Genomic DNA, 16,788 nt, shown 5'->3' with positions numbered 1-16,788 from the left:
CATAAGATCTAATATTTCACTTGTCATTTTCTCTTATTTGACTTCTATATGTACACGAAATATTTAGGAAAGGTCAAGGTTGACAAATGCCGATATGACCTGTCGTAATTATATGTACAAGTACGATAGAGGACCAGTCTAATCATCAAATACATCAAATGTATTCCTCGTATCACGGTACCAATTTTTTTTTTTTTTTTTTTTAATAGACCTCAGTGCTAATGCTTGGTGAAATAAATATATTTTCCATCCTACCTCAGCGTGCGTGTCACACGCTGTTATAGTGAACAATGTTAAATTGTCAATTTGACGAGGCCAGAACTAGGTACTCCATTGCATTTAAGAGAAATAACTCTGCTGGAACTAGAGAGGGGTAAGAGTTATCTAGTCACAACAGACATTTTCAGTCATGTGTACCACATTTTAAAAAATCTCAAAAAATAGAACATATGATCTAGATATGAATTAACATAATCTCAATGTTGCCAAGAGGCTCAATTTTTTTCAAGCCGAACAGAAAGTACAACTCTTACATAATGCACCAATCACATCTAGTTTTTGTTGTTTATTTCTGAATACAATCCATACACATTAAGCTCTGCCCACCTGGGGTTGTACAATTGGTACCGTTATACCTCCAGGACCGGATCAGGTCAGTGATTGGGGAGGCTTCCAAAATTTGACAAGCGGCCCGACTTTCCTCCAAAGGACACCAATGTAAAATTCGACTTGTATATTTACTCATAGTGTGCATAATACCCAATATAACATGCACAAGAATAAAACGATGATAAAATTTAAAGTGACAAGTGACTGGACGATTGTTGGCGTGTACGTTGGTCTGACTCATTTTGACGGGAAAGGTCAAAGATATTCCGCGCGTTGATAAACGGAGCTGAGGAAACTAGTGAACCAGACTAAACAAACACCGTTTTCGGCTTACTTCTGCATTAATTGTAGTGGATTTGTATTGCTTCTTCGGACAAACAGAAGTCATCCACATAATTGAGGAAATTCCAAATTTTCGAAACGAATGGGCGGTCTAATGTTGAAGAGCTTGTTTTGTTTAAAGACTGCTGTAGAAAACTTGGCTGTTACTGGCATCTTTTTAATAAGTAAGCAACTATTTCTAGAATGTAAAAAAATTTGCCAATGTAACTTCTTCATAAATCGACTAATATAAAAACTTCTATGGGCTTCTCTCATCCGGTGTAAATGGGTTCTACTTTCACTTCAGTTTCATACAAGTTGTTGTTGTTGGGTTTAACGCCATTTTTTTCAGCACACGATAGGCTATGCATGGTGGCCAGTATTAATGGTGGAGGAAGAACCCGGGAAGAACCACCGACCCACGAGAAGCTGCTGGCTAGCTTTCTCACACCCACATTGGCCAAATCCTAGGCTCGAACCCACGCAGACAGCGTTGAGATGGCAGTGATCCGTAACGGAGAGCGCTTTAGACCACTCGGCCACTCGGTTCATACTAGTATAGAAATATGTATTGCTTATGCGTTGCTGGCACACAAAGACAATTAGACTGATGTAGCTTTTTTGTGTGCAAAGTACTTTCTTAAAAAAAAAAATACAAGAAAATACTCCGATTTTCTAACATTTCTAATATTTAAGGCCAGGGTAACTTAGGTTAAGTTTGTCTGTTGAAATAAAAGTTTTATTAGAGTACAAACTATAATCCTACAATGTAAGACATCAACCCTGATATTTATGTTTTTGGGCGAACCAAAAAGATAAATATCAGGGTGGATATCTTACATTGTAGGACTAGAGTAAAAACTTGGTTTCGCGAAAAAACACTTGAGGGTAAGATCAGACCACAGGAGTCGACCTTTTTTTCAATAAAGTATGATGAAATCTCTGACAACACGAAATCACCTTATCGGTAAATTATAGTACCAGAAAACCAAATATTATCACATGTGAAATGAAACAAGGATACATGCCATGAAAAAAACAACTTTTTTACTAATTCCTTTTTATCTCCATCAGTAAGTCCTCATAAAAATCCTTCTCAGCTATTCTGACAGGGTAAAAGACCATAATAAGCTTCTAATATTCAGCGTGTGTTAGCCACGTGACTAATTGCTGATAATTGTATCAGTAACGTGGTCTAGAATGATGTACAACGTTATATTGTTTTATGTGGATTTGTTGTTACTGGTACTCTGAGGTGCTTCTATCATTATTATAGATTGTGGAAATTTACATGAAATATTATTTTATGACATATTTCATAACCAAATCAGCATTCTGTATATTACTGCTTATTAATTAATATTGTAGAAGATTTTATATCTAATAAAAAAGCAGTTTTAATTTAACCAAAAAATTTCAATCAGCCTATTAGAGAATCTTGATATTAAACTTATTTTGACCTAATTATTTTTTATAAATCGGTTTGATAATGGTAAGAATTACAACAAATGAAAGTAAAACCTTCTGTAACATTTTTATCTCCGATTATTTGCACTTTTAGAGACATAATATGAATTTGAGTTTCCCCATTTTGATTGCTTTTTCTTTTGCAAAAAAAATGTTCCAAAATGAAGATGATAGTTATAAGAGAAACTTTTGAAATGATATATTAAAACTTTTAATGTAATTTTTCCACTTGAGTTATCAGTGTGTTATTGATATTGCTCTGCAATATATCATTTTCTCAGGTGTGTCACAGAAATAGACTTTTGTGAGGTGTGTCAAAATGGGTGATGTAATACATCTTTTCAACAAGTGGATGTTTGCATTAGAACTTTCTAAGAAGAATATGATGGAATATATCATTTGTTATCCATACTAAAATAACTAATGAGTGAAGAAGTATAATTCTGCAGAAGTGAATGTGAGTGCTTAAGTGTGTCAAAACTGAGGAATCTATTTGTTATGAGTTTAGATGAGAAGAAACTACCAGTACATAAAACAGGTTCTTGCTAGTCACATGACTACATAAATGTCACAATATTCAGGGGAAAGCTAGACTTGAATTTCAGGGCTAAGTGACTTCTTTTGGACAGAACAGGGAGAAGTGGGAGCAAAGCAAGAAATGCAATATACTCTGTATATATATATATATATATATATATATATATATATATATATATATATATTGGTCAGAATTTCATAATCAATCAGTCCCACTTATTTAAAAACCAACTGATAATTGACTTTGATCAATTACTAAGAGCAAATTTAAATTTGTGTTTGTTATACAGTTATATCTTTGCTTAAGAGTTCAAAATGTTAATAAATGTACTGGAATAATATCTTTTAATAACATCTATACTTTAACTTTGATAAAAATATTACATTTTTTGTATTTCATTGTGTTATGACTTTGTTAAAGCAGATTTTTATGGCTGATCAATCTTATGTAACTGAAATACTGTTACAATCCCCCTGAAATACTGTTATAATCCCCCTGAAATACTGTTACAATCCCCCAAAATCCTTTTATTCATATGTGATGTGTCTGTAATTTAAAGTACAGAAGGACATGGCTTTCTTGTTTGTCATTTACAAATACTACAAAGGATTCTACATTTAAACTGAAACAAATCATCAAATGTGTTTAAATTTATTAACTCAACAATTTAATAGCTTAATCATGTAATCCTGACTACATGTTTCTAATTATGAAAGTTTGCACCTACAGAATATGGTATGGTTTTATATTTGTAAGTTGTGAAGGAAATAAATAATTCAACTTTAGTGGATTGGAAGCCCTATTTAGCTTACCATTTACATAGGAGTTTTACTAACCTTTGTGTTTTGCATGCAACAAAAAAGTAGTAGTCTCCCTTTACACACAATCGGTTGTGGAGTTTCACAATCATTTATAATCGGATCAACACTATATACATACATACATACATACATATATATATATATATATATATATATATATATATATATATATATATATATATATATATATATGTTATTTATGTTCTTTTATTTGAAATATTCCCTTATTTCCCAGTATATATATTTTGGCTATTTAGAAGTAGAAAAGTTTCTGAGTTCTATTTATATTATAAACACATTTGATGTTCATATGCAGTGTATTTTGGTTAAATGACTCAAAAAGATATTAATGGAACTTGGAATCTATATTTTTGTAATAAATCTAACTGAGTACTTAGAATACAGAATTGTAATTACAAGATAGTAAAAATGCTTAATCAACTGTCCTTAATTAAGAGTTTTTTATTTACTTCCAGAAATTTTGTTATAAAATTGCACTTGAAAAGATTTTTAAACTTGTTTGAAACAAACCCTGTACATTGTACATGTGAGCAAAATGCATACATCTTTCATATCATACTGCTTATCTCAATTTCTTTGTTGCCGATAAAACATCACTGTAACTGTCTATAGGTAACACACTGAAAAATTAAAGTTGGTGTATATGACTAAACTAAGCCCTTCTTTCCAACCGAATCAACATAGGCAACATGTAAGTGCATCTGTGTTTAGGAAATGGGGTTTTGTTAATGTAACTTAACTGACTTTACATATATTGGTACAACAGCCCAACAATAGGACTGAAAATATGATGTTTTATTATTTGTTTACATGCTCATAGTAGCATTAGGCATTTTTTAATTAGTATTTGTTTCGCTGGATTTTTTTCTTTGCATTTTAACAAAAATGAGTAAAGTCAGGAAATAACTTTGACCTTACGGCATCGAAAACATGTAATGTGTTATGTATTGTGATACAGCATGGCTGTCACTATGCAGCTTCTTCTCCTTAGATTATCTTGGGATCCTTTGTCCTTGTGTACAAACTGTGTAAAAGCTATTTGTATAAGGAAATATATGACCAAGATGACAAACTTGTAAATATATCAGTTCAGGAAAGATGAAATTGTAATCTTTTGAACAAAAGATAAGATTTAACAAGCGATATCTTTCATTTAAATCTTATCACAGCAAAGTATAGATTTCCATGAGGAAGATTTCACTAGCAAGCCTTAACTCTTGAAAAAAAGGTAAGATTTAACAAGTGATATCTTTCATTTAATTGACAGCAAAGTATAGATTTCCATCAGGAAGATTTCACTGGCAAGCCTAAACTCTTGAACAAAAGATAAGATTTCACAAGCGATATTTTTCATTTAAACCTTATCACAGCAAAGTATAGATTTCCATGAGGAAGATTTCATTTGCAAGCCCTATCTCTGGCTTAGGGAAATAAAAGGTTATTATCATTAGCAACATCTTTATTGTCTGTATTTTTGTACCTTCTAACAGGGATTAAACTCAAAGATGTCCCAACATACTATAGGCTTGATTTTCCCCATGGGAAGCCTCAGTTCCAAAAGTTTTGCATGTGTGCCCAAACTAACAAGCTTCACACCAATGCCCCTGTGTGATTTTCTTTGTTGATAAGTAGTTTTTCAGAGTTTAAACGATTTACTGCTTTAATCCACTAAAAAATTCCAAACTTGAGTAGAAAGTGTCAAACTAGCTGTTGAGTGACATGCGTGATTTGTTTATTTGAAGTGATTTGATTGATAATTCAGTTGCTTTGCCCAGTATGCAGTTTAACAGTAATAGAACTAAATGCACTTAATTGTGACAGTTATCAAGGACCATGCACTGTAGTATCATAGAATGTGAGTGAATAAACAGAGGTAGATTCAGTCATTCAGAATGCCCAGAGGGCACAAATGGCCAGATAATGGTAGATAAAGTGATTAAAGTAGGAAAATTACTGCTTGCCCAACTTGTTTTAAAATATGAAACGAAGCATTTGTCCAGGACTAGCACCTTGCAAAATTTTACTTGTCCAGCTTCAAAAATATTTAGTCCCAGACATCAGGCTTCAGAATTTGATCATCTGTGTCATGTGTGCTCTCTGTATATCTACTTAATGTTGTTAAACTCTTTGTCCATGTATATTTAAAAGTATATATATATATGTACACCTGAATCCATGTATATTTGCAAATCCTTACACGTGGCTGTATACTTTAATTCTGCATGGAATGTTTGGCTGGTATCTATTTGTGTAAATTGAGTTATCCTTTGATTTTGTAGAAATCGGTATTATTTTATATTTTTACCACAGAAACAAAACTTTAAGTAACTTACATTATTAAACTACAATGTATGTATGTGTGTGTGTCTGTGCTTGCTTGCTTGTGTGTATGCTTGTATGTGTGTGTTTATGTACATGTATGATAATCATAAAGCTGTTGTATTGTTTATTATCAGTAACATAGCTTCAGTGAATTAATATTTCTTATTATGTAAATGCAAAGCAACTCTTCATAAAATTTGTCTGTTGTCAGTTGAGAAGTGAATTGTCTATTATTGAGTACTCTCTTTTGCTTTTGTAAGTTGAGTATGATAAATATTGTCTATTGTGATTTGAATACTATTGTCTGTTGTTGTTGAGTTCTATTGTATATTGTCTGTTGAGTACTATATTGTCTGTTGTCAATTAAGTTCTAATTATCTATTGTCAGTTGAGTACTATTTTGTCTATTGTCAGTTTAGTACTGTATTGTCTATTGTCATTTGACTACTACTGTCTATTGTCAGTTGAATAAGCTGATATCTGCATGTTTTTTTGCATACACTCCATACATTTTTTTTACACCATCTGTGATTTCCAAAGTAATGGAAAAGATATGTCTTGAGCTAGTAGGTAATGACCCCTCTTCAGGGCACAGGAAAATTGTTTCCATGTACTTGTCCCAGGGGCCTAGTTCCTGACCTTGATTACAATTAGTAACAGTTGAAGTAAACAACTTCTTTTTTTTAATTTTTTTATTTATTCTGAGTGTGGGATTTTATGGTAGAATCAAGGTTGTAATCGGTGTACATGACTTTTTACATGTAATAGCCTCTATTTTGAAATTTTTGTTTTACCAGTTGCACAGTAGTCAGGTTTAACACTGATGTTTTGAGAAATAATCTCATTTAGGCTTTTAAAACACTTCTATGTGAAGGTAGTGACTTTTTGTGTTGTGACTAGTTGGAGTTTAATATTTTAATTATTCTTCAAATTATTTTGATTATAAGAGATTAATTCTTTTCCCTGGGAATATTTAAGTGCTCATACAGAATTCTTGAATGAAGACATTTATTGAAATTTTATTCGGAATTCAAACACCTGAATATTATTTTCTGTGGATCAACAAAGAACTGTTGACACGTCAATACTGAACTGGCTACAGTATACATCATCGCCTTTCATTTTGGATTTTCATCAGGACTGTAACTGAAATTCATCAGAAAATTTTATTACTAGGACTTCTAATTTTGAATTCTCGGATTATTCTTTATTTTTAGATTTGATTCTTAAAACCGTAAGTTCTTTTTTCCATTTTTACCTTGTTTTTTAGAGAAATAAATTATTTGTTTACAACAAAGCTTGTTGTCTTCAGTATTTTCTTGTTACTGTTTATGAGGGCCTAAACACGTAACAGTCTCTGCTTAAATGCATTGCCAAGTGTGTGATACCACATCTCTACTTAAATTCATGGTCAGATGTGTGATACCATGTCTCTACTTAAAGGGTCAGGTGTGTGATACCACATCTCTACTTAAATGCATGGTCAAGTGAGTGATACCATGTCTCTACTTAAAGGGTCAGGTGTGTGATACCACATCTCTACTTAAATGCATGGTCAAGTGTGTGATACCATGTCTCTACTTAAATGCATGGTCAAGTGTGTGATACCATGTCTCTACTTAAAGGGTCAGGTGTGTGATACCACATCTCTACTTAAATGCATGGTCAAGTGTGTGATACCATGTCTCTACTTAAATGCATGGTCAAGTGTGTGATACCACATCTCTACTTAAATGCATGGTCAAGTGTGTGATACCACATCTCTGCTTAAATGCATTGCCAAGTGTGTGATATCACATCTCTACTTAAATTCATGGTCAAGTGTGTGATACCATGTCTCTACTTAAATGCATGGTCAAGTGTGTGATACCATGTCTCTACTTAAAGGGTCAGGTGTGTGATACCACATCTCTACTTAAATGCATGGTCAAGTATGTGATACCATGTCTCTACTTAAATGCATGGTCAAGTGTGTGATACCACATCTCTACTTAAATGCATGGTCAAGTGTGTGATACCACATCTCTGCTTAAATGCATTGCCAAGTGTGTGATACCATGTCTCTACTTAAATGGTCAGGTGTGTGATACCACATCTCTACTTAAATGCATGGTCAAGTGTGTGATACCATGTCTCTACTTAAAGGGTCAGGTGTGTGATACCACATCTCCACTTAAATGCATGGTCAAGTGTGTGATACCATGTCTTTACTTAAATGCATTGCCAAGTGTGTGGTACCACATTTCTACTTAAATGCATGGTCAAGTGTGTGATACCATGTCTCTACTTAAAGGGTCAGGTCAAGTGTGTGATACCATGTCTCTACTTAAAGCGTCAGGTGTGTGATACCACATCTCTACTTAAATGCATGGTCAAGTGTGTGATACCATGTCTCTACTTAAATGCATGGTCAAGTGTGTGATACCACATCTCTACTTAAATGCATGGTCAAGTGTGTGATACCACATCTCTGCTTAAATGCATTGCCAAGTGTGTGATACCATGTCTCTACTTAAATGGTCAGGTGTGTGATACCACATCTCTACTTAAATGCATGGTCAAGTGTGTGATACCATGTCTCTACTTAAAGGGTCAGGTGTGTGATACCACATCTCCACTTAAATGCATGGTCAAGTGTGTGATACCATGTCTTTACTTAAATGCATTGCCAAGTGTGTGGTACCACATTTCTACTTAAATGCATGGTCAAGTGTGTGATACCATGTCTCTACTTAAAGGGTCAGGTCAAGTGTGTGATACCATGTCTTTACTTAAAGGGTCAGGTGTGTGATACCACATCTCTACTTAAATGCATGGTCAAGTGTGTGATACCATGTCTTTTCTTAAATGCATGGTCAAGTGTATGATACCATGTCTCTACTTAAATGCATGGTCAAGTGTATGATACCATGTCTCTACTTAAATGCATTGCCAAGTGTGTGATACCATGTCTCAACTTAAAGGGTCAGGTGTGTGATACTACATTTCTACTTCAATGGTGAAGTGGAAATTTATGAAACATTGTATTTATGTTGTTCATGCAGTAGTGACTATCAGTGATAGAGGATTGTTATTCTTCATTGTTGTTCCAGTGAGGGCCAGTTAGAGTTTAGCTGTACAGAATTGTCAATTACAGTGACAATTTTTGACCAAACTCATTATATGCAGTATGTCATCATCCAGATGACACAACATACTCTGTATCTGTGATAGATTCTATGTAATGACACAAGAGTTTCCAGCTGGAGGTTGATAGGTTCTGTGTTATGACACAGAAGTTTCCACCTGGAGATTGATAGGTTCTATGTTATGACACAAGATTTTCTAGCTGGAGGTTGATAGGTTCTATGTTATGACACAGAAGTTTCCAGCTGGAGATTGATAGGTTCTATGTTATGACACAAGATTTTCTAGCTGGAGGTTGATAGATTCTATGTAATGACATAAGAGTTTCTAGCTGGAGGTTGATAGGTTCTTTGTTATGACACAAAAGTTTCCAGCTGGAGATTGATAGGTTCTATGTTATGACACAAGAGTTTCAAGCTGGAGGTTGATAGATTCTATGTTATGACACAAGAGTTTCCAGCTGGAGGTTGATAGGTTCTATGTTATGACACAAGAGTTTCCAGCTCAAGGTTGATAGGTTCTTTGTTATGAAATGAGTTTCCAGCTGGAGGTTGATAGGTTCTATGTTATGAAACAAGAGTTTCCAGCTGGAGGTTGATAGATTCTATGTTATGACACAAGAGTTTCCAGCTGAGTTTGATAGCTTCTATGTTATGACACAATATTTTCCATCTATAGTTTGATAGGTTCTATGTTATGACGCAAAAGTTTCCAGCTGGAGTTTGATAGGTTATATGTTATGACACAAGAGTTTCCAGCTGGAGTTTGATAATTTCTATGTTATGACACAAGAGTTTCCAGCTGGAGGTTGATAGGTTCTATGTTATGAAACAAGAGTTTCTAGCTGGAGGTTGATAGGTTCTGTGTTATGACACAAGAGTTTCCAGCTGGAGGTTGATAGGTTCTATGTTATGACACAAAAGTTTCCAGCTGGAGGTTGATAGGTTCTATGTTATGATACAAGAGTTTCCAGCTATAGGTTGATAGGTTCTATGTAGTCACACAAGGATTTCAAGATTGGGGTTGATAGCTTATAGATGTATGTTATAATGTAAGGTTGATTGACATTGGGTTTGATATATTATGTTACAGCATAAGGTTGACTGACATGGGGGGAAAGGGTTGATAGATTATATGTTATAAGGTTCAGTGGCATGGGTGGTGACAGATTATATGTTATAAGGTTCATTGGCATGGGTGGTGACAGATTATGTTGTAAGGATCAGTGGCATGGGTGGTGACAGATTATATGTTATAACATAAGGATCAGTGGCATGGGTGTTGACAGATTATATGTTATAACATAAGGATCCGTGGCATGGGTGGTGACAGATTATATGTTATAACAAGATTAAGGTTCATTGGCATGGGGTTGATAGATTATGTACATGTATTATAACAAGGTTCATTGGCATAGTTGTTTTTTGGTGGGAATGTGCATTAAAAGGTATATTGGCATACTTAAATATATTTATTTACATTTTTCATGATTTCAAATTGGAACCTTTTCACAGTCTGTAGGAATTTTATTATTATTCAGAATGTGAATAAAATGAATTCTTTTCCTGTTTTCCAGACTCTCCATCATTTTACAGATGAGACTCGGTGAGTGTAAAAAAATGCAGTATGCCAGAGTGTGAACAGCTGGTCTATGGAGATTTTGGTCAGTGAGGTAGAACCTGTATGTACATGCAGACTCATCTGTAGTGTCTTTAAGTATCTAAAAGCTTACTTATCGTACTGACTTAATTTTAGACTAAAATATAAATAGCCTGGACTCTTCACATGGACTTAATATTACATAAAAATATAAATAGCCTGGACTCTTCACATGGACTTAATTTAGACTAAAATATAAATAGCCTGGACTCTTCACATGGACTTAATATTACACTAAAATATAAATAGCCTGGACTCTTCACATGGACTTAATATTACACTAAAATATAAATAGCCTGGACTCTTCACATGGACTTAATTTAGACTAAAATATAAATAGTCCGGAGTCTTAAAGCAGAGTTTTTGAGACAGTGCAAATAGACATGTAAGAGTGATGGTCTTCTTAACTTAAAACTATTAAGCTGAGGAAGTAACTCGTAGGTCTTCTCAAGTGTTAGATGCTTTGCATTGTATTTAAAGAACTAACACTCACTCAATAAATCTTTCATGAGTAAATAAAGCTATGACATCACAAGTGAAGAAAAATAAGAATCAGTTCATAAGAAAGGGTACAGCAACTTCAGCTGTGATTAACACTCTTCAGGATGTAAATATTGTTGATGTCTCCACTATACAGTCAGGAGTGGAAAGGGTCCAGATTGACACTCCTGATGTGAACTCTGGTGTACAGCCAGGAGTGGAAAGAGTCCCAATTGACACGTCTATTTTGAAGTCAGGTGTACAGTCAGGAGTGGAAAGAGTCCCAATTGACACTCCTATTTTGAACTCAGGTGTACAGTCAGGAGTGGAAAGAGTCCCAATTGACACTCCTATTTTGAACTCAGGTGTACAGTCAGGAGCAGAAAGAGTCCAGATTGACATTCCTAATGTGAACTCAGGTGAGATAAATGGGAGTTTGAGAAGCATACAAAAATGTGCAGAAGGAGTAAAACTATATGCATTATATGAGCAACCTGCCACAAATTCATGTACAGAGGTTGGTGGCAGGTCAGTGATTCCAGAAGAAAACTTCGATCCAGGAGGCACAATGCATGCATGTACAATGTACAATCAGAGTTCTGAATATATGCCCAAACTGCATTTGGAGTCATGTTCCAAACCCAGCACAGGCAGCATTTCACAAAATGCCATAAAGAATTTTGCAGAAAAACAAACATATCATATGGATAACATTCATGCACCACCCTTTCCCAAAACACCACCACCTGAACTACCAGCTACACCACCGAGAATGGCCAAAGACAAGACTTGGGGTCAACATTCCTCTCCAGCAAAAAGAGGAGTAAATCAGAGATCACCTGCTCTTAAGACACACCATTCTTCCAGACCACAAAAGGAATATAGTCCTCAGTTTTCTAATAACCTCGATGATGATGGAGAAGAAAATGAGGATGTATCATGGGAGTATCCTGGAGAAGGAAAATTAATTCATGCACCACCCCTTCCCAAAACACCACCACCTGAACTACCAGCTAAGCCACCGAGAATGGCCAAAGACGAGACTTGGGGTCAACATTCCTCTCCAGCAAACAGAGGAGTAAATCAGAGATCACCTGCTCTTAAGACACACCATTCTTCCAGACCACAAAAGGATTATAGTCCTCAGTTTTCTAATAACCTCGATGATGATGGAGAAGAAAATGAGGATGTATCATGGGAGTGTCCTGGAGAAAGAAAATTAATGGGTCACCAGATGATGGCTTCTGGTATCCAGTACCCAAACTTTAAGGAGCATTCTCAGATGCATTATGGAGGGGAGGGAGTCTTGGATAATATCAAACAAGGCAATCTGAAGTCATCAAAAGCAGGTTGCATGTTAGGCGGGCAATATGGAGAACAAACTGGACGAGTTCCAGGTGGGTATCCTGGAGGACCCATGCAGCAGATGCAGGGAGTATTAAAAACAGGAAACATGGGAAATATGCATCCATTTGGAAGAGATTCTGGATATACACCAAGTTGGCAAGAAGAAGGATATAGTGGCCGATTGCAAGATGGACAATATACTAAAGGACCCTTGATGCATAGTATGGAGCATGTTGGACCTGTTCCTACCAAGCATTTTACAGAAACCATGGGACCAGGACCTAACAGGAATCATGCAGGAACCATAGGGCAGATGCCATATCAGCTGAATGAAGGATCAGTGCAGCAGATGCATGGAAGTTGTGTGGGACAGATGTATGGAGATTCTTTGGGACCATTACATGGAAATTCTGTGGGACAGATGCATGGAGGTTCTGTGGGACAGAGGCATCCACATGCTCAGTATGAGGCGATGCATCCTTTTGGACAAGGATACCTTGGAGAGTTCAAGGATGTACACTATGAGCAAGATGACATGGGACAACCTTGGGATTTTCCCAAGGAGACATGGCAAGGTGATGGTCAAGGAAATCCTAGTTGTTCACAGTTTGCCTCTAAGTTTCCAGGACCTTCCACCTACATGACAGATAGAGAATTGGCATCAGGTAATTTAGGTGAATTTTTTGCATTGACCATTTTAAATAAGACATGCAATTTTTTTTACTTTGCCTAGCAAAGGCAAGCCTTTCATATTTTAAGTATGTTTTGGATATCGCTATCATTCTCTCTTTTAAGCATTTTATTTTCCAAATTGTCACTTGATGACTGGTAAGAGAGTGGTTAATGGTAAAGCAAGTTAGAGGATTCTCTTGGGCACAAGAGAGCAGTGGATGGTAGGGCAAGTTAGAGGATTCTCTAAGGCACAATAGAGCATTAAATGGTAAGGCAAGTTAGAGGATTCTCTAAGGCACGAGAGAGCAGTGAATGGTAAGGCATGTTAGAGTATTTTCTGAGGCACAAGATATCAGTGAATGGTAAGGCAAGTTAAGGGATTTTCGAGAGCAGTGAATGGTAAGGCAGGTTAGTGGATTCTCAAAGGCACAAGAGAGCAGTGAATGGTACAGCAAATTAGAGGATTCTCTAATATGCAAGAGAGCAGTGAATGATAAGGCAAATTAGAGTATTTTCTGAGGCACAAGATATCATTAAATGGTAAGGCAAATTAGAGGATTCATTAAGGCACAAGAAAGCAGTGAATCATATTCAGATTATTATAAATTTGATTGTCATTTTTCTCACAGTTTGCAAGATATAAATTAGTTTTCTGCATGTCAATTTGATTTTGTACAAATATTATCAACCAGTTCAATGTAAGAGAGAATATCATATCGAACATGAGGTTGAGTAAGGTTTTGGCATGAGGTTGAGTGTGAGGTTTTGTTTTTAACTAGTGGATAAGAAAGAGTAGCATTCCCCCACTATAAAGTTGTTCGTCATGACATTATAAAGTGAATGGTCATGGATATCATTTCATAAAGTTGTAAGATTTTATGAATCAGATACTTCATTATAATTAGGTCTCACTATGAGGTACATTAGCATACTTCATGGCTCCCATGCATAGCATTATAATGAGGGAGTACTGTATGTATCGTTTACATTGTGGTCTCGATATAAGACAGTATACTCCATGACGGCCATGAACAGCCCTATGACAGAGTACTGTATGAAGCATGTACTTAATTCCCTATCACTTCTATAGAAAACATTATAATGGGGGAGTACTTTATATAACATGTACTTCATTATAATGTGGTATCTGAAAAGTGGTATACTCTGTGCCTTGCATGCACAGCATTACATTGAGGGAATACTGTGTGTGACACGTACTTCATTCTCTATCACTTCCATGGACAGCATTACAATACTGTATGTAACATGACAGCATTACAATACTGTATGTAACATGTACTTCATTACAATGTGGTCTCTGTAAAATGTGATTTACTTTGTGGCTTGCATTTACAGCATTATAATGAGGGAGTGCTATAATAGGTTTTATCAAAATTTTCTTTTGTTGTGAACAAGATATATGAAATTGTCGTTGGTTGGTTACTTGTCAGGGTATGAATATTTCAGGACAATTGGATCAGAGGATGAATAACCCTTGGTTCCAAAAGGTGGTGCAGAACATGAAAGATTTAGTGGAAAGAGAGGGTCTTGTTGTCAAGGATGTCTTCCCCGATGGAAACTGCCTCTTTACAGCTGTCATCGATCAGTTGCGTGTGTGTGGGAATTTTAACTTCACTCCTTCAACACTGAGAGCTGCAGCTGTAGCTTTTCTGAGAGAAAACCCCAAACAGGTAATGTCATTTGAATGAAGGTAATAATTGATTTTTTGATTTTCTGAGGGAAAACCCCAAACAGGTAATGTCATTTGAATGAAGGTAATAATTGATTTTTTGGTTTTCTGAGGGAAAACCCCAAACAGGTAATGTCATTTGAATGAAGGTAATAATTGATTTGGTAATGTCATTTGAATGAAGGTAATAATTGATTTTTTGATTTTCTGAGGGAAAACCCCAAACAGGTAATGTCATTTGAATGAAGGTAATAATTGATTCTTTGATTTTCATCCCATGAACATGTTTCACATCAATAATAGGCCTTCAAAAACACAGTGAGAGGAGCATAAATCTCTTATTAATCAAAGATATAATCTCATTTTTCCAACACAGATCTTTCATTCTAACAACATACAATAAAGACAAATGCAGAGATGCCATACATTCCATATTTTGCACAATTATTACTTTTATTCTTTTTTATACAAATAAAAATTCATTAATTTTTCCTTATTATTTTTTTGAAAGGTTTTTCTTTTGAAATGACCATTACAAAGTCATTAGAAGGAAAGCTAGTATAGTTGGTGCCTGATATGTTTTATAAATTTGCCCATTCATACCCTAGATTAACCTCATTGCTAATTTTTTTAAAATGTTTTCGTGCAAAATAAAGGTGTTAGTGACAATATTTGGGTATTTTGTTTGACATTTATTTACAGAAAACAAGAATTGCAGGCACATCATGGTCATGCAACAGACCCAGGATTTCATACCAGTTGATCTGCATGTTTATATTAGTAGATTGGCCTCTAAATGAGTGGGATGTATTTGCCATTAATTTTACACATTTTAAAGAACTGAAAACAAAACAAGTGAATTTTTTGTTATTTCTTCATCTTATAAAAAAAACCTATGCTTTGAACATGAATCGGATTCAGATTGTTACAGTCATAATTAATTAATGAGTCATTAAAATAAATACAAATAAAAAATGTGAAATAAATGAAAAAGAAACGGCTTTGTATCTTATGGTTAATGGCAAAATATTTTGTTGTTTTAATTTTTTCTTCATAAAATCCACAAGCATTGTTAGTGTCCTGGAGACAGCTCATTAAACTATAGTCCTACAATGGAAGATGTCCAACCTGATATTAATATTGTTTGGGTGCAATATCTTACTTCCAGCACAAATGGTGTTATGTAGCATGTTCCGTGGTTGAGTGACAGGGGAACTAGAGGCTAAATTTTCAAAAATACCTTGTACACTTGACAGCTGCCTGTATTAGTTCTGTTGCACAGATTAAAGTCTGATTGCTTTATTTGGACGATACCTACTCTCTGATGTCTTTTTCCTGATCGAACAAAAGCCTGGCACAAACAGGTGAATGTGTTTTCAAGTTCTGTTGACACGTATTTCAATTCATTGAAATGAAGTGGTGTCCTTGGAATGTCAAAGTCATTTGAAGTAGGAGTAGGTTTCTTAAACAAAAAAAGGAAAAAAATAAACCAAAAAAACAGAACAACCAATGTTGATGAAAGTGATTTAGTTGGAAAACTAGACCTTTGATACTTGCCTACAACTTAAACTCTGATATCAAATCGCTGTTGAACTTGTAATAATTTGTAGTCTTTGTCTTCAAAGCAATGGGAGAAAGCGCAAATTTCAGTTTTATGGCATGAATTGAACAAACATATGACTGTCCTTAATATTCCTTGTAAAACATCTTGAACA

The 16,788-nt window shown here is 35.0% G+C and overlaps 1 protein-coding gene across 5 annotated transcripts in view; it reads left to right on the top strand.

Moving 5' to 3' along the window:
• Positions 1 to 1,005: 1,005 nt before the first annotated feature.
• LOC149793034 (uncharacterized) overlaps positions 1,006 to 16,788 on the top strand; it is a 92,947-nt gene continuing 77,164 nt past the window's right edge. For all 5 annotated transcript variants that reach the window (XM_089966924.1, XM_089966927.1, XM_089966925.1 and 2 more), the window contains exons 1-3: positions 1,006 to 1,115; positions 10,802 to 13,376; positions 14,851 to 15,074. In XM_089966924.1, the coding sequence (XP_089823050.1) occupies positions 11,408 to 13,376; positions 14,851 to 15,074 (2,193 nt within the window). In that variant the 5' untranslated portion in view covers positions 1,006 to 1,115; positions 10,802 to 11,407. The remainder of the gene's footprint in view (positions 1,116 to 10,801; positions 13,377 to 14,850; positions 15,075 to 16,788) is intronic.

This window comes from Sinohyriopsis cumingii, chromosome 8 (genome assembly GCF_028554795.1).
Source record: "Sinohyriopsis cumingii isolate HCF-2022 chromosome 8, ASM2855479v2, whole genome shotgun sequence".
NCBI classification, from domain to species: Eukaryota; Metazoa; Mollusca; class Bivalvia; order Unionida; family Unionidae; genus Sinohyriopsis; species Sinohyriopsis cumingii.
The sequence above is the reverse complement of the archived record's forward strand: the minus strand, read 5'-3'. Positions and strand labels throughout refer to the sequence as shown.